The following is a 24490-nucleotide window of genomic DNA, read 5'->3' as shown; positions in this document are numbered from 1 at the left end:
AAAACATTGGTAGTTGGTTAGTGGAAAAAAGGAAGAAAAAATTGCTGGAATCTTTGGACTTATAATTAATTTATCAATTATGATATATATTAAGATGCGAAATCATTAATAATTTTCCTGGTCATCTCTATTATATCGAAAATTATTTTACAAACTAAATCATCAATATCTTTTCCTTTTCTTTTTTCTACCATTATCATCGGCCTTCGGGATTTCATCGTCAAAGGCAAAATACTCATTATATGAAACTTTATAATAAGGATGAATAAGAAAGTAAAAAGAATGATAGGTTATTTTCCAAAATTTTGAACTTTATATTTTCATAATACACACAAATCATCCACATAAAAGTAGCATGATTAATTTAAAGAAAAAAACTATTCTGTCGCTACTTGTGACAATATTTGTTGCTTATTCAATTTTATCAAATGATAATTTAAAATCAATCTTTAATATTAATAAATCTAACAATTCTTTAAAAACTGAGCCAGTAGTGATTATTGGTACTGGGTTAGCCGGTCTTTCAGCAGCTTATGAAATATTAAGTACAAATCCAGAAGTTAAAGTTATACTATTGGAGAAGCAAGCTTTTGTTGGTGGGAATTCAATGAAGGCTTCAAGTGGTATAAATGGTCTTTTTTCATCCATACAAAAGCATTTCAATATTGAAGATTCAATTGAAGCTTTCTTAGAAGATACTACTAAATCAGCAAGCAATTTAGGTGATAAAAAATTGATGGAAAAATTGGTTTTCGATTCTCCTAGTGTCATTCCATGGATACAAGAAAAGTTGGGTCTTAAAATGGATCGTTTAAGTCAGTTAGGTGGCCATTCTTTCCCAAGAACGCATAGATCGGATACTAAGTTACCTCCTGGTGTAGAACTTATTAAAACTTTAAACGATAAACTAAAAGCGTTTGCAAACGATCATCCAGGAACTCTGATATTTTCATTCAATAGTAATGTGATTGATTTAAATATCAATTCAAAAGATGAAGTAGCTGAGGTGATTTATTTGGATAACAATGACAAATCGAAGCCTTCTGTTGAAAAGTCAATTAAAACCTCAAACGTACTCTTTGCCACTGGTGGGTTTGGCTTCTCTAAAGAAATGCTAGATAAATATGCTCCACAATTGAAGCATTTACCAACTACTAATGGGGAACAAACTACTGGAGATGGTCAAAGACTTTTAGAAAGGCTAGGAGCAGAGCTCATTGATATGGATCAAATCCAAGTCCATCCAACTGGGTTCATTGATCCTAATGATAGATCTAATAATTGGAAATTTTTGGCTGCAGAAGCTTTAAGAGGTCTAGGTGGAATCTTATTGAATCCAAAAGATGGTAAAAGATTTGTTAATGAATTAGAAACAAGAGATGTAGTAACAAACGCTATCCAGACATATTGCCCAAAGGATGGCAAAGCATTTCTCGTCATGAGTAAAGATCTATATCAAGAATACATAAATAACATGAAGTTCTATGAGTCCAAGGGATTAATACAGTTACATACAATTAAAACATTTATTGAAGATTATAATATTCCAATATCAGAAGCTGAGTTAATACAAGAATTAAAAGAATATCACATTTTGCCTGAAAAATCATTAGGCCGTAAAGTGTTCTTAAATAATTTTGGCCCAGATATTAACTCGTCATCGGAACTTTATATTGGTGAAATAACACCAGTAGTTCATTTTACTATGGGCGGTGTTAAGTTTAATACGAACTCTGAAATTTTGGGTAAAAACAATGAACCATTAGCAAAAGGGTTATATGGTGCAGGTGAAGTAACTGGTGGCGTCCATGGGCATAACAGATTAGGTGGATCTAGCCTGTTAGAGTGTGTAGTATTCGGTAGAACTGCAGCAAAGAATATTTTGAAGAATTTCTAATATTATTTTGTACGGTATATTATATTATAGTTTATTTACTCTTTTTTGCATTATTTAGTAATTATTAAAGTCTATGTGTCTTAGCATAAATGCTTGACTTCAGAACGCAAAGTTCTTCAGAAAATTTACTTTCTTTCCGCTTTAATACCAAAATATATTTTTTATTTTAATTGTTATTGGTTATTAATTGGCTACTGTTTTTAAAAATGATGAGTTCCGAAATCTTTAATTTGTTAAACCTTCAACTTAAGTAATTGAAAAAAAAAACTCCTCTAAAAATAAAAAATTATGAACATTTAGGTTCTTAATTCAAAAAATTTTAGTGTGAAAGTATCTTAATTACTGAATGTATAGACCGGGACGAAGAAATAGAACAAATGAAAATGATGTTAAAGGTCCAAACTCTGCCTTAACTCAATTTTTAAAACAGGAAGGTATTAATGCAGAAACTATTAGGAACAACTGGCTAGAGCATCAGAAGAAAAAGAAAGAGAAGGAAGAGGAAGAGTCTAATATTGAACAACAAAGCAGTAATAATGGAAGTGCCCCGAAAAATAAGGTTATTGTTGTTAAAAAGGAAGCTGGAGATGGGATAGAAGCTGAGATTCAAGAGTCAAGCGATTCATCAGCAACAGAATCCGATCAAGATAAGGCAGATTTATCCAGATTTTCACGTAGATTAAGAAGTGCTCAAAATGATAGTGACGAAGAAGAATATGATTCTATTAGCCTTAGTACAACCACCACTTCTAATTTAACCAAAGAAGTTGAGAAGGAAGAAGAAGAAAAGAATACTAAAAGGAAAAAACAGGTCCTGCAAGCAAGAAAAAAAAGAAGAAAGAAAGCTGCAAATTTGTTAGATCGGAAAACCTTTATAATACCGACTTTACAATCTATTTGTATATCAAACATTAGTGAAAACATATTGAAACTTGAAAAGAAGAATATTACTGAAAACATACCAACTGTAATAGGAAATTCTACCAATACAGATTCATCATATAATAAAGATTCACCTGATACATATTCCCATTTACGACAGGTTTTTGGGGGTATATCAGTCGATAATCTAAATAATTTAGCAAAAGCTCTTTCTAAAAACCGAGCCTTAAATGACACCACACTTCAATTATTTTTGAAGACAAATTTAACAGCATTAGAATTTCATGACTGTTCCAAAATATCTTACGATGGCTACAAAACATTAGCCATATTTTCTCCTTATTTAAAGAGTTTAACATTAAATATGTGTGGACAATTAAATAATGAAGCTCTTCTGTTTATAATGGAAAAATTGCCGAATTTAGAATCACTATTCTTGGATGGTCCATTTCTTATCAATGAACCTACATGGTCCAAGTTTTTTGAAGGAATGAAAGGTCGTTTGAAGGAATTTCACATATCCAATACTCATAGATTTACAGATAAGAACTTGTCATCTTTACTAGAAAATTGTGGGCCTGAATTAATTTCCTTGGGCTTTTCTAGAATGGATTCACTTTTCAATTATTCATTAATACCACAATACTTGACAAACCAAGAATTTCATACAATTTCGCTTCAATATCCCTATAACGAGGATGATGTTAATGATGAAACAGTGATTAACATATTAAGTCAAATTGGTAAAAGCTTAAAAAGCTTAAATTTAAATGGATGTACAGCAATAACAGATGTTTCTATAATTAATGGATTTAGTGCATTCTTAGCAGATAACCACATCTTAGAAGAGCTTTCGATAGAAGAATTGGACCAAATTACTGATGATTCCATGGTTTATCTTTTTTCTACTACTTCTTTCCCAAAGTTAAAAGCTTTAAGCCTGCAAAAATGTATTAATTTGGGAAATGCTTCTATTGTAGAATTATTTTTAAGTGAAGCTAAGGATTCTATTTTGGATCTAAATTTAAACAGTTTAAAACAATTGACACAAGAAAGTTTCACTCATATGTTCTTGCCAGAATTAAGGCATCTAAACATGTCATTTGTTCGTTCAGTGAATAATGATGTTGTGGAGCTGATTGGGAAGCAAAACTTAAATATTTCCTTATTAGAAGTATTTGGGGATAATTTGGTGACAGGTGATGCACTTATAAGAGATGGTTTAACGATTATAGGACGACAAAGTGACAGCATATGACAGATATATTTGATGCAGTATACATCGGCAAACGCGCACATACATACATATATATATGACCCTCGTAATACCCCATGAAATACATAAAATTTTCACTATAGACCTGCAGTTTTTTTGTTCACATAAAAAGAAAAGGCTCAATATTTTCTCGTAGTGTATATGATTGTATTGTATTCATTAACCTATTGTTTCTGTTTCTTTTTAAAAATTATCTTACATTTAGCTAGCTTAATTAGGGGAACTTAAAAAACAGCTTACTATTAGGGAATATACTCTGTATATCTAGGCGATTGGTTAATTTTCTCCAAGTTTCTAAATTGAGGAAGTCCTGGCGGTCTCTTGATGAAGTTTTTAGAATTCACACCTATTATAGTGTTCGTAATTTGAGGTTTATCTATTATTATACCTGGATGGCCATTCTCTTTAAATTCCTGCTTTTTCTGAATGTTGTCAAGTGTTATATTGAAATTCTTTCCAGGATACCAACTTGGATCATTCAATTTAAAGTGAGAATAAAGGATTGGGTCTAATTTAGGGGTTTCCTCATATAAATCTGATTTTTGAGCTTTTTGAAAATCAGTTACAGTGGCATTCGTTAAATAAAACTTTGAATAATCTGTCAAAATATCATTCATTATAGTTGTCGGCAGGAAAATTTTTGAGCCAAGATTATTAATAAAACTCTCTAGTTTTATAAAATTTTTAGATGATTTTTCAAATTTATAGTACAATAGCCAAAATGTTACAGATGATTGTAAAATTTTAATTTTTCCAAAATAGTTAAAATATTTCATAGTTTGCATTGTGTTTTTCAAAACTAGCCACACATGTTTTATCAACATTGATATTACGGCAGATATGTTATGATCATTCATCATACTTTGTAAAGGATCTGATAGATCTATATTTTTTTTCAAGTAATTCATGACACATTTATCAAGATATTTCCAAAATGCAGTTTGTTTGCTTAAGATTTCTTTACTAGGTTGTGAGATTCTTGAAGCAAATTTATACCTTTTTACAATTACTAAATATTCGCCCATTGGGAAGACTTCTAATGGCCATATTTCATTAAAGGATGCAATTGCTTCTGTGAAATATACGAAAACCATATCTTTATTATTAGAATATTGCTTCTTCAAATATTTGATATATTGGAACCTGAATTCCCTGCATTGTACTGCCAATACCTTATTTCCTCTCTTATAAATATCAATAACATGTGGGAGTTGAAAATAGTTTTCATTTTGTAACCAATTCACATATTTTAGCCATATTTTTTCAAAATAAAGGCATGGAGTTAATGATCTCTCAAACACCATTGTAACATATTTTATGGATATTTTATTGTTCTTATAGTTACTCAGGAGAAAAGAAAGATATGCATCCCAATTATTAACTTCACCCTCCGAAGGAGGTGTCAAACTGAAATAGCTTTGCTTTATTTTACTTTCATAAGTCCAAACCATGCTAACCAATTTTTGGGTCCATTTTAACCGTGAGCTAGCATCTTTATCTGTCTTCTTTGTTTTACCTGATTGTAATAAGTTCATATATGCTTGGCCATATCTAGAATATTGATGTAGTGGTATATCCACCATTTCATTATATATATCAAATAAATTGTCCCATTCTTCATGTTTAGTCTCAAATGCAATATATTTATCCCAAAACGTATTTGCCAAAAAATGATGGCCTACCAAATCCTTAGCTTTCAGAAAATTCTTTCTAATCGTGTCAATTTGGTCAGGGTTATTGGCACACATAACATTTAGATAATCACACCATAATTCTAACGATCTTGGGAACGCTTCTATCGATTTTGATAAAATGTTAATCGATGCTTCTAAGCCATTAAGCTGATATATAATGGCGGTAAATTTTTTCCAATATCCGAAAAATAATGGGTATCTTTTAAGAAGTTGCCAAAATATTCCCTCTAGCGCCTCTCTAATATCGATATTAGGAGTTTTATACTTTACCACCACTTTCTCTATGCTTGCTACTAAGTTATTTAATGACGTGAGGTCATTCCAATTAATATCATTGTATGCTTCCACTAATTGGCTGTTATCTTTAATAAATGCTGCATCCAAATCAGATAAAAGATTAGAATTAAGACTCATACTTCTCTACCTTTAAAACCCTAGTTAATAAATTATTAAGCATGTAAAGCTTTGTTTTTTAAATTTTTATATTTTTATTTTTTTTATATATTTTTTTTAATTTTCCAATCCTGTTTCTTTAGCCTTATATTTTCTTGCTTATTGATTTTTTATACCTTGAAACAATAATAGCAATCTCAAAAGTGGAGAGCGGGAATATAATAAATATTAATACAAAAACATTCAAATTTACTCAAATAGCCAAGAAAATGACAATTGTCTAAAAATACAAAAATAGATAGTTAGGCTACTGAAATTATGTCCCAAGAGCCCCTATATAAACATGATTATTCATATGGTAACCAATATAGGGAACAACAAAGCTCTGGTACGATTGCCCAACGACCGGATACAGCCAATTCTGTGATAAGCCAGACACATAGCAATTGGCAACCAATGAGTCCATCTGGTTCTCAAAAGATATTACATCAGCGCAGTTCTATTAACTATTACCCTTCAACACATTCCAATGCATATAAAACTAACTTTCCTGATAACTCTATATATGGCAGCCCATCCCAACTACTTACAAGCTCAACCCCTAATCGTGCAAGAGCAAATGAGATATTTAATGATCGCTCTATACACCTCTCAGACATTCAACACTTGAATGTCGCTCACTCGTATAATAACCATGGTAGATTTGATGAACGACACAAAAACATACAATCTTCATTCTTAAATTCATGTTGTAATGATAATTTTGGACCATCTAAAGAGAATATATGTCAAAGTCAGAATGGTAACTCTTTTCTAGATGTGAATAATAAGCCAAACGGTGTGGAGAATTTAACGAATGATTATAGCATTTCTTCAAGTACTAGCTCCAATCATTGGGATTCTATGGCACAATCTAAATATGAAGGATTCTACCCAGTTTCCTCATCATCTAACCTCCGACCATTTCCAATTTCAAGCTCACCTCAGTCTCAAAATATAGCAAATTACAACTTTATGAAATCTAACGCATCTTCTCGAGGACATGGACAATTTTATGGCCAGAATCTTGATAATGTTAGCAGTAGCACTATCAACATGAAAAATTACAGGAGTACATCCAGAATAGCGAGCCCTATTAGTGGTGGAAATACTGTATTAAATAATTCATCAATTTCCTCTATGGATAAGGAAAGTAGCGAGCCAGCTAGAGTTACTTTGATTCGCTCCGAATCAAGAAATTCTACTTCATACAAACAAAATCTTAATAACAGTAATTTGTTATCTGGTCAAGCCAATTTTGTGAGGCCTATGACAGATAGATCTGTTAATAATTATAATAATAGCAATTATTACGATAAAAGACTGAATGAAAAAGAATATAATACATTTTCTACAAATGTATGCAGTTCAAAAGTTAATGAGAATGAGAGTAGAACAATACGAGGGACTAATGATACTTCAAATTATGGATCTGATATTTTCAACTTCACCTTAAATGAATTAACATATTTTTCTCGTAAGGAAAATAATTGGAAAAAACAATTTTCATTGCAGCCAATAATACTCAATAATCGAGGATTTGTATTAAGAGATATATTAGCCAACGAAGATAGATATCATCAGAGGTATTCAGAACATTTTTTTTAGTTATGCTTTCCATTACAGTTAATTCGTTGTTCGTTGCATAGTCACTGCATACTTTATTATTATCCTATATGCCCGTTATTTGTTCTACACAATCTACATTGTCTTGTCTTATTTCTTTTTTTTTTTTGATATTTCTCTAATTACTTTTATTAATTATATGTTCTACTCACTTTAATTGATATAGATTTCTTTTACAATTTACACCAATAATACCAATTATGGTATCATGATGTTTATTTTTCGTTTTATACATTATATATTTGGTTCTTTTTTTTTTAATATTCTATTTCCACATTATTAGATGGCAAAAATAATTTGCTAGGTTATCGTCTTGGTTCTTGCTACTTCGATCAACATGGCTTGTTTATATGTAATTATGAAACAAAAAGTAGATATTGTTATTAAGACATTTCGAAATCACTTTACTTTTCAAATGAAAATAGTATTCAAGATAAAAATATCTATGATTCTTTCAATTTTAAACTTGAAAATTAGACTTTTTCCAAAATACTTAAGTAACTACAAGCGTAACATTTGGCATTTATTATTATTTGTTTAAGACCTGGGTTTAAAGTATTTATTCATAAGTTTCCCATTTATAGTAGATCAAGCTTTCAATATATAAAAGGAAACATTATGATAAAAAGAAATGAAACAGATATATGTTTCAAAGAGGTTGGAAAAAAAATGCAAATAACGCTGAAAAATTTTTTTATTCTAAATGAGTTAGAAAGCGTTTTTGTTAAATGTTATTGTACATTTAAGGGTATTTTTGATCTTTAGTTCAAGTATAGTATAAATTTTTCCTTCATTCACCAAATAGCTTAGATTTTTAGAGTCTATTGCTGGACTATGATTATAATATTTTCTATTAAGTGATAAAAGACTTTTTATCACTTGACTTATTATTTAAAATGTGTTTTTCTTATTATATCGAAAAACACTATTTAAGAAATATATTCATTTTAGTTATAGTATTTACTATATATTTCAAAATAAAGTAACCGTCTTTACATCTTAAACACTGTATAACAATGTCTAACTCTCTTGAATCCCAGTATCTATCGTTTTACAGAATATTTATTTTACAGCTAGCACCTCATATCTTCCCATTATATATTTTTTTAAATAATAAAAACAATTATTCTAAAATAAATTTGCCTTCCAACATATTATGATCCCCAAAAATATACATTGGGCACGCATTTTCATTCTCAATAAAAGTTGCTATAACAATTTGGAAGTTCAAAGTTAACGCTCCGTTGGCGTAATGGTAACGCGTTTCCCTCCTAAGGAGACGATTGCGGGTTCGAGTCCCGTACGGAGCGTAATTTTTTTGAACAATTTTTTGTTACCACGTGATTTTTGTCACAAAGTATTAAGATTCTGGTATGTAACATATTTTTATTGAAATACAATATTAAATTAAGCATTGAATGATTCTAAATTGGTGAACAATTGTCTTGAGCTTATCTAATTTAATTGGTTTCTTAGTACTTATAAGATATGAGTTCAGAAAAAATATTAAATGTTAAATAAAGTTCATGTATCTATGAGACATTATAAATATAATGAGTAACATAAAAAAAAATGATAGTTTATAAATTCTAGTATTAACATCTTAAATCACAATAAGGCAGGCTGAAATATGAGTATAAAAAAAAAGTATTAAACAAAAATTACGTTAGAGAATCAAAAAAATTTTCATGAGAAATAGTGATGCATAAAAGATAATAGAGATAAATTATTTCTTTTTCTTTTCTTCATCTTCATCCTTCTTTGCATATTTAGGATGAACTTCTTTTCTTAATGCGACCATTTCTGTCAATCTATCGTCAACTTCAAACAGACCGTATTTTCTAAATCTTCTAATTTCTTCAGAATATTTACCAGAGTTGTTTTCCTTTCTTGCTACGGCCAAATTATGTTTCAAGTTGTCTTCTAATGCTTGATAGTAATCATCACCCAAAATGAACTTTCTCTTTTCCTTCATAGTTTCAAAAGTTGAGTTTTTAGATCTGTCTTTTAATGGAGTTTGAAAACCTTCACCTCTTTCTAACACAAAACCTGGATTAATGGCAGATGTCAAGACACCAGCTCTGAATGCACCAACTTGGCCACCATGTTTGGCTAAAATAAAATTGTATAAACCAGATTCATAACCGGCTTTGGTAGATCTTCTAGTTCCGATCCATCCTAATTTTTTAGCTACTTCTTTCAATTGTGGGGAGGTTGCTGCACTGTTTAAGACCATCCAATTTTTAATTGGATTAATACTGTAGGGATTAACAAACCCGGTTTCTAAGAAAAAGGTTAGAATGGCAATTTTTAATAGATGTAAGCAGAATAAGGCATATTGAACTGGAACAGATGTGAAACCTGGTTGAATTTCAGCTCTTAATTTATTAGTAATATCGGGTATTTCTAAAAATTCAGAAGCCATAATGACAACTCTTGAAATTTGATTTGTTAGACAGATACCTGGAGTTGGAGAAATATGATCTGGTAAATCAGTATATAACCAAAATAATATAACAATCCAATAAATTATGGTATTCTTCCTCGATCTAACCCATTTAGGGACGATCAATTGGCCTGGCCATAATTGTTCAAATAGAGGCTTATCGTAATCTAGCTTTTCAATATATGGTTCTTCATCAGCATGGTAATCGAATAGTAGAGCACCATGGTCAGTCATATACCCCGGGTGAATGGATTTGTAATATGCGACTGGTTTCTCAGTATTGAAGATGGTTGGCTTTAGATTGATGTATTTAGCTAAACCACTTTCCATTTCAAATATAGTTTTAATTTTATTGTTGATAGTGTCATCTTTTTCAATCACAATGGCGGTATCCCTTTCGATATCGTCATTAACTCTTAAGTAGACTTCCATTTTTAAAGCAATATAGATATAAGTAGTGAAGTTTTGAATTCAATGTTAAGCAATCTCTAGTTTAAGTATTACAAAAAACAAAAACAAAATAAGCTCACGTTTGTTTTGTAATCCCTATCGAAATAGCGTTAAACCTCACTCTTTTTAAATCTAGAAAAAACGAATGAAATTACAATAACTTGCACTTCTTTTACAAATATACCAACTTCTTTCCTTAAATAAAAACTCATCAACTCAATACTCACGGACATTTCGAATGCTCAATTGCAAATTTCATTCGCCACTAGGAACCAAACAAGCCAGCCAAATTCGGGTTATTCACTCCACTAGGTCTCTCTGCATTCCAGATTGTTTGTTTCTCGAGTTAATTGGACATATCCGTACAAATCCCAATATCCACGTAGAACTTCATAGTCCCCACCGCTTTGTTTTCCCGTTGTATTCTAAATTGATTGTACCAATATTGAATTTTGATTTTGCCAATTTCTCAAACAGTCTTTACCTTGTTTGTCTCAATTTGGCCCCGGTTGAAACTTCCATCCTTTGGAAAATTTTAATAAATGCGGAGGCCGTTCGAGGTTATCTGAGAGACCCCACCAAACGGAAGAAAAAACTAGGCAGAAAAGAATTTTACGTCATTTAACTATTGTCAATGAATTTTTCCTTGATAGTGAAATGTTGAAGGATTTGTCAATGGCATTTGATCTACCTCTTAATTTGTCAGCCTGACAAATGTTTATGAATTGAGTGGTAAGCGTCTCAGGCACATGCAGTACTTTATTATGTAGGATATGACAGTATGTATTTACTCAATTAGAACCACATATATCGATTCATAGTTCTCAGTATGAGTATGGTAACTATGGGTAGCAGACCTAGGTGATTATTGTATATTTGGACATGGTGTCAATTACTGATTCTGACCATCCTGGGAGGGAAAAAAATAATATTTAAAATTTTGTTATTTACAGAAAAAAAACAAATAAAGTTTATTTATTTGGAAAGTGGAGAGGGTGGAGACGAAGCGTGGAGATCTGGTTATTTAGCTTTAAGAACAGTATGCCCTCGAAGATACTCAGACGGGATTTCTCTCTTGGTGAAATGATTTGAGATGCATGTGATATTTTCAGGAGTAACTTTGCCAAGCCATAATGTATCAACGGCTTTAGAGCCTTCCGTACTGTTTTGATCTTCGTTTGTATATAGGATCACATTGCCAGCAAATTTATGGCCTCCAACATGAGAAATAATTGCTACATTATAATTGGCTAATAAATTATCTTTTTCAATCTTCCTAGCAATATCTTTACCTATTATTCCGCATCTCATATCTCTTTCTTTATGGCCACAAATAAATATCCAATTTGAATCTATTGATGTACCAGTAAATTTAAAATGGTTATATGAATTAATGGGAGAAGATTTATTTTCTTTTAATATTAATTCAGCGTTACCTTTCAAATAATCATCGAAGCTCAATTTAATTGGCATTTTTGCTTCAAATTCTTGAGTAATAAAGTCACCAAATTTTGATAAATCTTGTTTGTTGATATTATAGATTTTCATTTCAGGTATAACTAAGAATTGGCAAGTTTGATCATTAGAACCAGCAACATTAGTAATTGGTGAATTATTTTTTTCACGAATAAGATTGGAAATTATATGGTTAGAATTTCTTTCATGCACAGATATAGCATTGATTAAGATTCCTGAATTAATATTTTTGTCCTTTAAATGATTTTTCAAAATATTAATTGTAGAATATGGCCAGTTTGTATTATCTTCGATTTTACTACCCCATCCTTTTTCCCAAACGAAAGGTGATTTTGAATCTGTTTTACCCATAGGACTTATCAATAGAACATGTTTTTTGTATTCGAGTAATTTATTGGGTAATTTAATGTTAATATCAATTTTTTCAGAATCGTCTGATTCAGATAAGATTGTAGCATTTAATTTTTGACAATAGCATTGAGAATTTTTTTCAACTTGATTAATAGTTTGAGGAAATCCAGTGTTTAGTATTTTATAATGGAAATTTCTAATATTCAATTTACTAAATTGTTTCAACATTGTCTATTTAAAATTGCATATTTCTATTGTTCTTGTTTTACTTGTTTGTTTTGCTTTCTTATAAAAAAAAATTTTTTTTCTATGATTTCGTATAAATCTCTATTTGGTAAATCTTTTTGCCCTTAAATTTCTATTCCTTTTTTTATTTTTTTTATTTTCATTTGCTTGATTAAATAATTAAAATTAAAATTAAATTACCCCGGATAATTATGCCGAGCACTATATTAATACTAATTATACTAAGTAACTGGTTGGTTTACTTAGAAGAAAGTTAGAGATGCAAAATGATTAACCTATATAAAATTATGAACAATTAAATATACGTTATGAATAGAATTGAATAGTTATGATCAGAGTGGAGATGTAATGCTAATGGAATAAAAAAAGTGAAAATTTCATTATGGATGTGTGTAAATGTTACTGACGTCCAGCGTCGAATTATATGAATCACTCTTGTAAACGTTATCAATGAGTCGATGCAGAAGTAATGCATCCAACATAGTTGGGAACCCATTGAATTCAAATCCTTGATATTGGAAAGGTGTAATCTTGCCCGTTTTGAACCCACCATTAGGACTATAATGGAAATCTGCAATAGCTTGATATAATCTAAAGATATTTCCCAAGACACCATTGTAATTTCTTAAATGATGAACTTCCATCACTTCATTTTGATTAGAGTTTGAAATTGGGGTATCATTTGTGGGAACATTATTTATCTTAACACCACTATAATATAACACTAAATTTGACATTTCAATGAACCCCGCATCACCTTCGATTTTAATATCACCTTTTGTACCATGAATATCAATGACTAAATTTTTAGTGAATTTTTTAGTAGGTTTACCACCTTTAATACTGCATGATACGGGAATATTACCGCTTTGTAAAGTGCCTTGAAATAATAGATGATCAGGAACGTTTTTAGGTAATTTCTGACCTGTGGGTATACCATTTTCATCAACGACATATTGTTCTGGAATATTATTGAAAACCATAGCATTAACTTTTGAGAAATATGAGCTCGTAATGTATTGTAATATGTCAATAGTATGAGCAAAAGTAGATGTAACCAAATCTACACCATAACCTAATTCATAGATATGAGCCGGGGATTTGATAGGTCTATCATACCCGTACCAACCACCATTACCCATAATCTCTATAGAATTCAGTTCACCAAGGGCACCTTCATTAATCAATTCTTTGGCTCTGAGTATATAAGGTGATTTTCTACCTTGTAAACAAATGATTGTTTGAATACCGATTTTAGCTGCTTCATTATAAATCAATTCTGCTTGACTTATTGAACAACCTAATGCCCATTCCACAAATAAATATTTCAAATGACTGTTTTTCGTGGCGTATTGTAAGATAGGTATTAGAAGATCATAGTGTTTCACCACATGAGTCGATACAACGATCATTTCAACCTCTGAATTCGACACGAAGGATTCCAAATCAGGATATGCCACGGCATCCTTCAACCGTAAATCCTTTATAGTTTCCATTGATTGATTAATGGATTTATTGTACAATGCAGTAATCTTGAAACACATAGACAGCTGCATGATGGCTGGATAATGGGATTTAATAGCCCAACCACTTTGAGAATGCAAACCAATCATACCTACTCTAATAGGTTGTCTTTCCAAGCTAATAATATCATCATACGCTTCTGTAGGCACTACCATTGGGGGGGAACTGTATAAAAATATGATTAATTGTTATCTTTTTTTTGTTTTATTTTTTGGATGCTTGGAATATTATTAGTATATTAGGAATATAAAGACCGTCAATAGCATTTGATTTAGCAAGACGCACGGCTTACGTATGTCAGGTTACATTACATATATATATATATATATATATTATGGCGTTGCGGTGTACTGTACATTTAGTAAGCCGTTCTCTCGAGGAGAAATATTAATTAATAATAGTTGGATATAATTACAGCAATGATCAGATCTCAACGACGTCTGTTTTGAAACGATTTCGACAATTGCATCATCGGCTTGAAGGCTCTCTCTCTCTCCTCAGTAAATGTCCATACCATTGTCCTTGTCCATTTGATAATACATTAGGAAATACTATTATGGAATATGTTAAATCCTATTCATTGGGAAATAAATTGTTTCAATATTTTAAGTCAATAAATCAATATTTATTCATTGGGTAATTTCTTTTGATACCACTAACGGCCCACTGTCTTCCATTTCTGAGAATGTCGGACAGCAGTGCTCCGGATACTGGGTAGCCGTCGTCCTTGCGAGCCTATCTGTGGGGTACTTCTGGGCAGCACGTGCCTGTATAAGATCGGGCGTCTGGGATCCGAAGCGGCGCTACCAGATCAGATTGGACCCCAGAAACAACCTATACACAGATTTGACTATATTGTATGTCTATTAACAAAGACTTTATTATAGATGAAAGGCATATATATATGCTAGTGTCAAGTATTTATAAAGTTTGGACGTTAATTGTATAGTTCTACAGATTCTATATACGGTGATGTCTGTCGAACTACAGGACTCTATATGAAAATGTATATAATTATGCTCGCCGTTCTAGCCATTCTCCAGTCGCTGGAACTACGATCTGTATGGATCTTGTGATCTAGTGTAGTATAATATTGTGTAGAATAGTATTGTGTAATATAGTTCCTGGGCAATCTTTAATATATGGGTATCATCAGAAGTATTGAAAAGAAATAAGCAATAATTAAGGGGGGGGAAAAGAAATAATAATAATAGTAGTATAGGAAATTTATACTTGAGTTTGTCTTCAGCGTAATTCTTTTTTTAGGCGTAGATTTAAATGTCATTGTAATCATCATCGCTCATGCTATGATGGTTTCTTCTCATCTTGAAAAACTTCATCCCTTTGAATCCATGTCGATTGGCTTGTAACGATTGTGATGGAGTAGTAGGGCTAATATTATATGAGATTGGTTGATCCAAAACAGAGGTGGAGTCTCGCATGCTATAGACACTAACTTTGGTTTGTCCCTTTTTCTCGGAATATGCTGGTGGTGATGAGTTGTTGGAAGAAAAGAAAGATGGTGTATAGCTTGATGGGGTTTGAACAGTAGAACTACCATGGCGAGCTGGAGTTGTGTTTCTTGAATTATAATAATTCTTGTTATTTTTTTCAGAATTCAAAGAGGAGTTGATTGTAGAGTATCTACTTGGTTCTGGAGTTGATGTGATTGGAGTATATCTACTATTCTTTTTATGCTTGTATTTGGATCTTGCATGGAAGAATTGCCAAGTGACACTAATCATGATGAAAATGGCCAATAATGCACTGGCCCATGTCAAACCAAACATAGCTGCACCGACTTCAGATTTACGATTAGCACCATGGAAGGCACGATCAGCAATCACAGCAGCAGCTGAACCAACACATGCAGCACAAATGTTAAAGACAAACCCAGTGGTGATTAATAAAAAATTCACTTTGGCAAATTGGTAAGAGCATAACGTCATCACATAGATTAAGTTACCAATCCCCATGAAGGACAAAGAGATCCAAAAAAATGCAAACGAGCATCTGGACATGTAATAAATTGCATTCCGATGTTTTATACATCCATGTGGGATATTATCTCTGGTATGGAAATTGTCTACTGGTGAAATAGGATATGCAGGTCCCATATTAGATCCATAAAATAATGAATTAGAATCATTACTTCCTACGGATTTAATCCCCCAAAATGTCCATTTAGTTACATCAGGTGCATTGGGAATACCACTAGTATCGGATTTCAACCAAAATAATCTTTCAATGGCTCTATTTTCAACAGCACCAGATATAATTATAATGGTTAACATGGTGGAGTTACCACACATGAATATGAAAGTTAAAAGTTGAATAAAACTCTGGAAAGGAGTGGTTCTTTTAGGGGGTGGAGTTGCAGCGGGGACTCGTTTGAACTTACTAAACATCTTGTTTGGTCCTGGTTAAAAAAAAGTTGGTTAAAAATTTACTATATAATCAAAATTAACAAGATTATGCAGATAGTACTGGGTCTTAGAAATGAAAAAATTTTTTTTACTAACATACACAAACACACATGTATACATATATATACTAGACCTTAATTTAAAAATAGAATAAAAACATTACTGCATTGATGCCAGTTTAATGCATTACGTCTAATCTCCCTTTCCCCCTTCGTAAGCGGAGTAATAATTGAATAATTTTTGTTTTTGGTAAAGGTATAAATATGTAACAACATAGCCTATTTGTTTTCGATTGGTCATCAACACTTAATAAGGTATAAACTCAGAGAGAAACAGTGCAATTCTTACCACAACTTCCCCTGAAACAGGCTTTAAAAAGCTTGACATGAAAAATTATCCTTTTCGTTTATCCCTTGGCCTTCACAGAATAAAATGAAAAAAATAAAGACAGATTGCAAATGTTATATTCCCAAATGATTATTATACTACCATGAATGTTAATGTAGTTAGTTTGGGCAAAGGTCACAGAAGGGGCTGTGCCAAGTATTTGGACAACGTTTAAAAAGGCATTCTAATTGGTAACTGATGCTCTATTAACAGCATCGCGCAAATGCATTAGGTAATAGGATCAGAGAATAAATCCATTATTTCACCAAATGTAGACTCGAGCTGCTTACTATACCTTGTTTGTTTATTAGTTTTGGCAGTCAATATTTATTTGCAAATAGACCTAGACAAGTCTGAGGGGTGGGACGATATATCAAAAACGTCATCATAGAGTCTCTTGTCAACCTATTTGTAGTCAACTTATAGCCTACTTCTTTAGTTCCCTTCGGGTACGTACCGAATCCACCATTATAGTAACTCATCTTAAACTATTACCTGTATCAGAGACTATTTTCCCTTCACGGATTCTTATAGGGATAGAAAAAATTGGCCGACTAAATGTGGATAGCGGGTGAAAAAAAATAAAAAATGGGATCCCAAATTGGATTAAATTGAAAAATTTAGCAGAATTAGGAATAACGTATTAAATAGCAGGAAAAAGAAATTCCATTAACGATTGGATAACATATAGTATTCAGTAAAAAAAAAATTCATTTCTGACGGTTCTTCTGTGGTAGAGGGGACTATATGGTAAGGTAATACATTTCTGTAGGGTTCTGGTGGTTTTCCAAGTAACATTTATTGTATAGTACTGAGTGTCATCTTTTCCTTCAGATCTATGATATATTGCAAAGTAGTTGTTTATCATTGTCTGACTACCATGGATATAGCAAAGATGTAGATTCTATCTACATGCATGGTTGTATTTTTTATTATTATGATTATTGAAAATAGAATAAGTATCTCACTAACAAACCACTATTTTTAGTACTGCATACATTTGTGTTTATAGCTAAATTCACGAGGTGATTAATCTTAAGAGGGATCTTTTCTAGACTTGTCTTCGGAATAATATTTAGTTCTCTTATTAATGTGTAGAGTGTCATCGTCTTCAGTATCATTGTTATTGTTATTGGTAGATGGAACATGATTATTGTGTGATTCTGTAGAGACAATTGTTGATGGCAGATTGGTGTTTGTGTTGGTAAATTGTTCATTATCTATTCTTGTAGGTCTTCTATTCCAACGTTTCTTAGATTTGATATTATTTGGAATAGCACCCGTGTGTTCTACACTTAATGGTGGCATCGATAGAATAAACTTTGGAGATTGAACAGAATTGTGATGATTTGTTGTCTTTTCACGTTCTATGTTGGAGCCAGTAGAAGAATTCTTGAAATTAAAATTATATCCAGAACTATTATTAGCGCTATTATTGGTATTGTTGTTCAAAATTGTATTGGAATTTGAAGTACTATTGGCATTAGTACCATTTTCAGAAAGTATTTCATTACGTTGTTTCAATAACCATAATTTAATATCATGTATACTCACATTATCCTCATTATCTTGTAAATATTTGGTCAAATCATCGATACAGTCAATATATCCAGAGTGTTTTAACAATGAGTTTCTTTCATTCGCAATTCTATATAACTTGGTCACTGCATTCGCTGCAATTTTAAATTCTTGAGATAAATCACTTTCAAGTCTACGGATAGCTTGCTTTGTTGGGGGCTGTTCTGGTGGTAAGCTTGATTCAATAGAGTTTAGACGTTCCATTTAATTCATAGAAACAACTAAAAAAGTAATTATAATGAACCAAAGGATATGTATACGTTTCACGTATAAAACCTTTTCGCTTTTTTAAATAAAATTTTGATTAAAAAAGTTATCACAAAAATATAGATTAGTAAAATTCTCTGTTGTCAATCTTTTTTTTTAAAGCCAACCTCTTTATTTTTCTGAACCCGCGACAGCCGTTTCCTAAATCGTGGGAAATATAGGAAAACTTCTAAAAAAAGTCAAATAATTGTTGATTAGAAATCGCTAAAAATGTACAAAAAGAAACAAATGATTTAAAAAAAATTATTATCACGTGATGAACTTGTATCTAACGAATAATGGCTATGAGGAAGTAAATTAAGCTATTTAAACGATAGAAATCTATACGAAGTTGGACTAACAACTTAAATAAAAGTTTAGTTATTGATTTCCTAGATTGGTAAAAAAAGTAGAATTACCTTTTAGCTAGATTTAACTAGAACTTGATAAGATTAGATCTAAATACACAACAATGAAGGCAACCTGTAAACAAGACATTAAAATAAAACGGAGATAGAGCAAAAAAAAAATAAAATTTAAATAAACAACAAGATAACGCATTTATCACTCCAACTTGAAATATTCAGATATATAGTTAATATCCTTTCATAATTACTATTCCGATATAGTGTAACGGCTATCACATCACGCTTTCACCGTGGAGACCGGGGTTCGACTCCCCGTATCGGAGCATTTCATATTTTATTTTTTTGAAATTTTTTACCATTGAGGTTGTGAGCCCTGGTTGTGTCACACATTCATATTCTATTCAAGTATATATTATATCTAAATATTGCTAAATAATATTATAAATAATTGCAAAGAGAGAGAACTACAGTTCCCAGACACTATCCTTCTATTTTAAATATTATTTATTGATATTAAAATACCTCATCCATAAAAGCATAATATATCGAAGAAATATGTATTTGACAGAAAATATAAATTATTATTGAGAAAAGCAGCAAGAACAAGCTGAGATTTTGTCATAAATAAAAAAAAAGTGTATTGAAGTATATTAAAACGGAAAATAACAATTATAAAGACACACATTAATAATAACAACAAATTGTAGAAAGAAAAAAAAAAAAGTAAAAGAAAAAGAAAAAAGAAAAAGAAAAAACCGTTAAATGAGATGAACTGTCGAGTCAATGATTGGAGTTTCTAAAAAGGTTGATTTTTTTTGGTAAGAAAATATGGTAAAGATAATAAAAAATAAAAATTCCTTCCCGCTCATAATTTTCAATTAAAATATCAGGAGAAACAAACAAAACCTTTCTAATTTTTTGAAAGTTATGATATATCTTCTTTTTATCTTGATCATCACATGCAACTAGCGTATCTATAATACCACGATTTTGTATAATTTTGCTTCTTGATTATAGAAATTTTATTCAAAGCTCATTCTAATCTATCTAAAACGCTAATTCTTTCTAACAATATTTCTTTTGATACCTCTTGAATCTCACCACCTAAAAACATCTCATCGAGTACCATATAAACCTTGTAGAAATTGAAAACAATATCTAATTCACATACATTACCAAAAAATGAATCTAATGTTTCCACAAATAAATGAATATTGGCTAAATAAATTGCTTCCTCATCATTCTTATCTACACCCATGACAAAATATAATCCAGCATATCTCTTATAAACAAGTTTTGTAGCGGCTGATAACTCAACAAAATTACTTTGATGTTTATGATCCCTTGATGATATTAACCTATATATTTGTGCTATTAGATCTTCAGTCTTTTTGTATTCAGCTGAAACAATCTTCTCATACCATCGTACGATTCTTAGAACACCTTGTTTATTGAAACACAATATAAATTGAATAGCCATGGATAATAATATTAAGAAAAGTTTAGTGATGCTTTATTTATTTCTTCTGCTACACGTAAATAGTTATTCAATCTTCTTTTAATCACTCTTATAGTATACATAGACTAGCATTTTTTTGATTTTGGCGTCAAATTCGTAATGAGATCGGCAAAATGAAAAATGCAATAATAAGATAAAAAAATTAAGAAATAAATGGGGTACTATTTTTAATAGAAAGATAGTGAGTAAAATATTAATTTGTTATAATATTCTTTCCAATTTGACTATTATATTATTAAAGTATTAAAAAGAAAAAAAATTAGTAAAGGATTTACAAATCCCTTAATGCCAGAAGATAATACAAAAAATTTAAAGTTTAACCACATTACTATAAACTATTCAAATGATATACATGGAAATTTCATATCTTTACCAAACTCTATCATTCAGATTTTAGATTCTACTGATATACCCATTCATGAATTTGGTATAACTATTTTTGATAGCAAAACCTCATTGTTGCATGCTGGCTGGAATGGATATGAGTCTCTACCCTTATTTAATGGCTCACAAACTATTTCAATAAATCCAATATTAGCACAAGCACATAACATTGCACACGGCTCAACAGTTTCTTTAGAAGTTATTAATTATGACAAATCGTCAATTGCAGACGAGGTACATATCATCCCATTAGCAAGCGATGATTGGGAATTAATTGAAAGTAATACAATTTATTTACAAGATGAAATCTTACAACAAACACGAGTTATTGCTAGGGACGAAATACTTTTATGTCATATTAATAATATGATCTGCCGATTTAAAATTAATAAGATAGTTCCAGAAAGCCTTCAGAGTGCAAGAATATTTAATAATACTTTAATAATTGTGGAACCAAAAGAAAATAAACTAAGAAGACCAAAAAATATTTCTTCTCAAAACAATGAACTCTCTAACAATTTGTTTCCCTTAGAAATTTATAGGTCATTGTGGAAAATGGAAAAGATTGATACATCTAATAATTCAATTTTCGTAGGGTTTATTAATTCTAAACATTTTAAATCACCATTAGCATATGTGTCAATAATAAATTTTGAACTTAGCCTTAAGGAGAAACCATCAGTCCCAAGTGAGTGTAGTGACATGTCAAACAAAAGAATTGCCATTGAAATTAGATGCAACGATAGTGTACCGACGGGACAGATATTACTATCTGAAAATATTTGGAACTCCATAGGTATGGAACCAAATAACGGCTGTAAGATCAATATTGAATTTATAGTTGCAAATAATCAAGAAAACGTCACTGAATGTAAAATTATAATCCAACAATGTACAAATGACAAAAACGCTGAATTACAATTAATCGATGAAGATTTATTAAAGGGTAAAATAGATAATTCTCATTATAATGTTTTAACTGATGGTCAATATTTATCCATGGAAAATGTATATATTCGGATTGTATCTAGTAAAAATGGTAAACATATTCCATTTTTGCAACTTAATAACAAAGATAAATTAAACTATATTATCAAAGAAAACATTAATTTGGATCGTCAATTAGGCGTATCCGCTAAATATGATGAAATTGTTGCTTGTCATGACAAGTATTTAAAATTAAATGAAATTGATAATGAAATATTGGACTATATTACATTCCCATTTTTACCATCTCCCGGTGTAATTATAGAGGGAACTTCCTATCTAGGTAAGACAACTATGTTAAAAGAACTTGCCATGCAATTACAAGTAAGCTATGGATATTTTACCAAGTATGTTGATTGCAAAAATATCCATGAGACTACAAGTTTTGAAAGAATGAAAAAATTGATCGATAATTGGATTGATATTTTAAAATTTTATCAACCATGTATCTTAATATTAGATGAAGCTAACATCTTATTCCCCAATAACAAATCAGATGATCCTCAACAGCAAATCCTATTACAACAGGGAGAATCTGTAAGTTCGAAAATTACATTATATTTTATTGACAAAATGAATGAATTATTCAAATCTGATATTAATTGTGTTCGAGTAATATTTTCAGCAATTGATCAAGAATCGTTAAATAGTTTATTTTTCACTAAACATTTTATTGTTGAGAATTGGAAGTTAATGCCACCAAATGTCAACGGTAGAGAAAAATTATTGAAATATTTCAATGCTCAAACGCCTATAATTAATAATGATGACTCATATCACAATATAGCATTAGAAATTGAAGGTTATTCACCTCTAGACATCAAACATTTAATTGAACAATTATATTTACAAAGTCAATTTCCCGACAAATTACATGATAACGAAGATGAATTAATCTCTTCATGTATTAAAGAATTCAAGCCTATGTCACTAGAAGGTATCAAATTAACTAAAAATACAGGGGTCAAATGGACTGATATTGGAGCGTTACAAAATACAAAGCGAGTATTACTAGAAACATTAGAATGGCCTAACAAATACGAACCAATTTTCAAGAATTGTCCATTACGGTTAAGGTCTGGTATCCTATTATATGGATATCCTGGTTGTGGTAAGACATTACTTGCCAATGCCATTGCTGAACAATGTGGATTAAATTTTATCACTATCAAGGGACCTGAAATATTAAATAAATATATCGGTGCTAGTGAGCAAAATATACGAGAATTATTTGATAAGGCAATGAGTATCCAGCCATGTATATTGTTTTTCGATGAATTTGAGTCCATTGCACCCAAAAGAGGACATGATTCTACGGGTGTCACTGATCGTATTGTAAATCAATTATTGACACAAATGGATGGTGCTGAAGGGTTAGATGGTGTGTACGTTTTGGCTGCCACAAGTAGACCGGATTTAATTGACCCTGCATTGCTAAGACCAGGCAGACTGGATAAAAGTATTATATGTGATATGCCTAATCATCAAGAAAGAGAAGAAATTTTGCAAACCATTACAAGCGTGAATACAAATCTGCCAAATAAAATCATTATCGATGAAAATGTAAATTTGAATGATATTGCCCAAAAGACAGAAAATTACACTGGTGCTGATTTACAAGGATTATGTTATAATGCGTATTTGAAAGCTGTCCACCGCTCTTTAGAATCGGAAAATGTGCCCAATAAGGGAACCACTGTAGAAGAAAATAGTCATCGAATTGAAGACGAAGAATATTTCATTATCAACGACAATAAAGGAGATGGCTACATCTATAAGAATGCCAGTGCTAATTCCAGCACCCAGAGTCCCGCCACCCTTAATCCGCATACGGTTAAAGTGACTCCAGAATGCCTGACTAAAGCATTACATGACACAAAACCCAGTATCTCACAACACGAATTAGCCAAGCTACAATCTATATACACTAAATTTGTGGCAGAACGTGAAGGTAAACTGCGTGACGGAGAAGCACCCCAAGAGGTCAGCAGCAGACTGTCTCTGATGTGAAAAACAAAGCAAAAAAACAAAACGAAGTATACTTTTTTTATTTGCAATTATTGTCTGGCTTTATTATCCTTTGCAGAAACCTGTCCTCCCTATTGGGTCAACCAGTGTCACACAACATCATTTTTACCCATTTTTACCCAACATGTCTAACCTGATACCTGTCATCTGTCACGTGCACGACCTCCAGGAAAGGTCTCGGATAAGGGCAACCAGCCGAGCTAAAAAAAAAGGCAGGCAAGACACCCACTGTCTTGGAAAACAAGGGAAAAAAGTTTACCGCAGGCG

General features: G+C 31.2%; 11 protein-coding genes and 2 non-coding genes across 13 annotated transcripts; 6 read left to right on the top strand and 7 right to left on the bottom strand.

Annotated features, from left to right (window-relative positions):
* Nucleotides 1-355: 355 nt before the first annotated feature.
* On the top strand, nucleotides 356-1897 carry TBLA0B02110 (uncharacterized protein; the record flags this gene model as incomplete). The annotated part of the gene is made up of 1 exon (XM_004178524.1): nucleotides 356-1897. The coding sequence occupies one exon, from the start codon at nucleotides 356-358 to the stop codon at nucleotides 1895-1897; it is 1542 nt and encodes a 513-aa protein (XP_004178572.1).
* A 346-nt stretch (nucleotides 1898-2243) lies between these two features.
* RAD7 (UV-damaged DNA-binding protein RAD7) lies at nucleotides 2244-4037 on the top strand (the record flags this gene model as incomplete). Its single annotated transcript, XM_004178523.1, has 1 exon — nucleotides 2244-4037. One exon carries the CDS (start codon nucleotides 2244-2246, stop codon nucleotides 4035-4037), a length of 1794 nt encoding a protein of 597 aa, XP_004178571.1.
* Nucleotides 4038-4297: 260 nt separating this feature from the next.
* On the bottom strand, nucleotides 4298-6163 carry PRP39 (Prp39p; the record flags this gene model as incomplete). The annotated part of the gene is made up of 1 exon (XM_004178522.1): nucleotides 4298-6163. The coding sequence occupies one exon, from the start codon at nucleotides 6161-6163 to the stop codon at nucleotides 4298-4300; it is 1866 nt and encodes a 621-aa protein (XP_004178570.1).
* A 297-nt stretch (nucleotides 6164-6460) lies between these two features.
* TBLA0B02080 (uncharacterized protein) lies at nucleotides 6461-7789 on the top strand (the record flags this gene model as incomplete). The annotated part of the gene is made up of 1 exon (XM_004178521.1): nucleotides 6461-7789. One exon carries the CDS (start codon nucleotides 6461-6463, stop codon nucleotides 7787-7789), a length of 1329 nt encoding a protein of 442 aa, XP_004178569.1.
* A 1256-nt stretch (nucleotides 7790-9045) lies between these two features.
* TBLA0Btrna10R lies at nucleotides 9046-9117 on the top strand. The gene has a single exon. It is a non-coding gene; the product is annotated as a tRNA-Arg (tRNA).
* Nucleotides 9118-9533: 416 nt separating this feature from the next.
* GSF2 (Gsf2p) lies at nucleotides 9534-10685 on the bottom strand (the record flags this gene model as incomplete). Its single annotated transcript, XM_004178520.1, has 1 exon — nucleotides 9534-10685. The coding sequence occupies one exon, from the start codon at nucleotides 10683-10685 to the stop codon at nucleotides 9534-9536; it is 1152 nt and encodes a 383-aa protein (XP_004178568.1).
* A 1038-nt stretch (nucleotides 10686-11723) lies between these two features.
* On the bottom strand, nucleotides 11724-12758 carry AIM32 (Aim32p; the record flags this gene model as incomplete). Its single annotated transcript, XM_004178519.1, has 1 exon — nucleotides 11724-12758. One exon carries the CDS (start codon nucleotides 12756-12758, stop codon nucleotides 11724-11726), a length of 1035 nt encoding a protein of 344 aa, XP_004178567.1.
* Nucleotides 12759-13156: 398 nt separating this feature from the next.
* Nucleotides 13157-14455, bottom strand: TBLA0B02050 (Gfo/Idh/MocA family protein; the record flags this gene model as incomplete). Its single annotated transcript, XM_004178518.1, has 1 exon — nucleotides 13157-14455. One exon carries the CDS (start codon nucleotides 14453-14455, stop codon nucleotides 13157-13159), a length of 1299 nt encoding a protein of 432 aa, XP_004178566.1.
* A 1119-nt stretch (nucleotides 14456-15574) lies between these two features.
* Nucleotides 15575-16708, bottom strand: SUR7 (Sur7p; the record flags this gene model as incomplete). The annotated part of the gene is made up of 1 exon (XM_004178517.1): nucleotides 15575-16708. One exon carries the CDS (start codon nucleotides 16706-16708, stop codon nucleotides 15575-15577), a length of 1134 nt encoding a protein of 377 aa, XP_004178565.1.
* A 1440-nt stretch (nucleotides 16709-18148) lies between these two features.
* Nucleotides 18149-18895, bottom strand: TBLA0B02030 (uncharacterized protein; the record flags this gene model as incomplete). The annotated part of the gene is made up of 1 exon (XM_004178516.1): nucleotides 18149-18895. One exon carries the CDS (start codon nucleotides 18893-18895, stop codon nucleotides 18149-18151), a length of 747 nt encoding a protein of 248 aa, XP_004178564.1.
* A 661-nt stretch (nucleotides 18896-19556) lies between these two features.
* TBLA0Btrna13E lies at nucleotides 19557-19628 on the top strand. Its single transcript has one exon. It is a non-coding gene; the product is annotated as a tRNA-Glu (tRNA).
* A 710-nt stretch (nucleotides 19629-20338) lies between these two features.
* APS2 (Aps2p) lies at nucleotides 20339-20785 on the bottom strand (the record flags this gene model as incomplete). The annotated part of the gene is made up of 1 exon (XM_004178515.1): nucleotides 20339-20785. One exon carries the CDS (start codon nucleotides 20783-20785, stop codon nucleotides 20339-20341), a length of 447 nt encoding a protein of 148 aa, XP_004178563.1.
* Nucleotides 20786-21109: 324 nt separating this feature from the next.
* Nucleotides 21110-24205, top strand: PEX1 (AAA family ATPase peroxin 1; the record flags this gene model as incomplete). Its single annotated transcript, XM_004178514.1, has 1 exon — nucleotides 21110-24205. The coding sequence occupies one exon, from the start codon at nucleotides 21110-21112 to the stop codon at nucleotides 24203-24205; it is 3096 nt and encodes a 1031-aa protein (XP_004178562.1).
* Between the last annotated feature and the right edge of the window lie 285 nt (nucleotides 24206-24490).

This window comes from Henningerozyma blattae, chromosome 2, assembly GCF_000315915.1.
Source record: "Henningerozyma blattae CBS 6284 chromosome 2, complete genome".
NCBI lineage: Eukaryota > Fungi > Ascomycota > Saccharomycetes > Saccharomycetales > Saccharomycetaceae > Henningerozyma > Henningerozyma blattae.
This window is presented reverse-complemented; position numbering and strand designations above follow the sequence as displayed.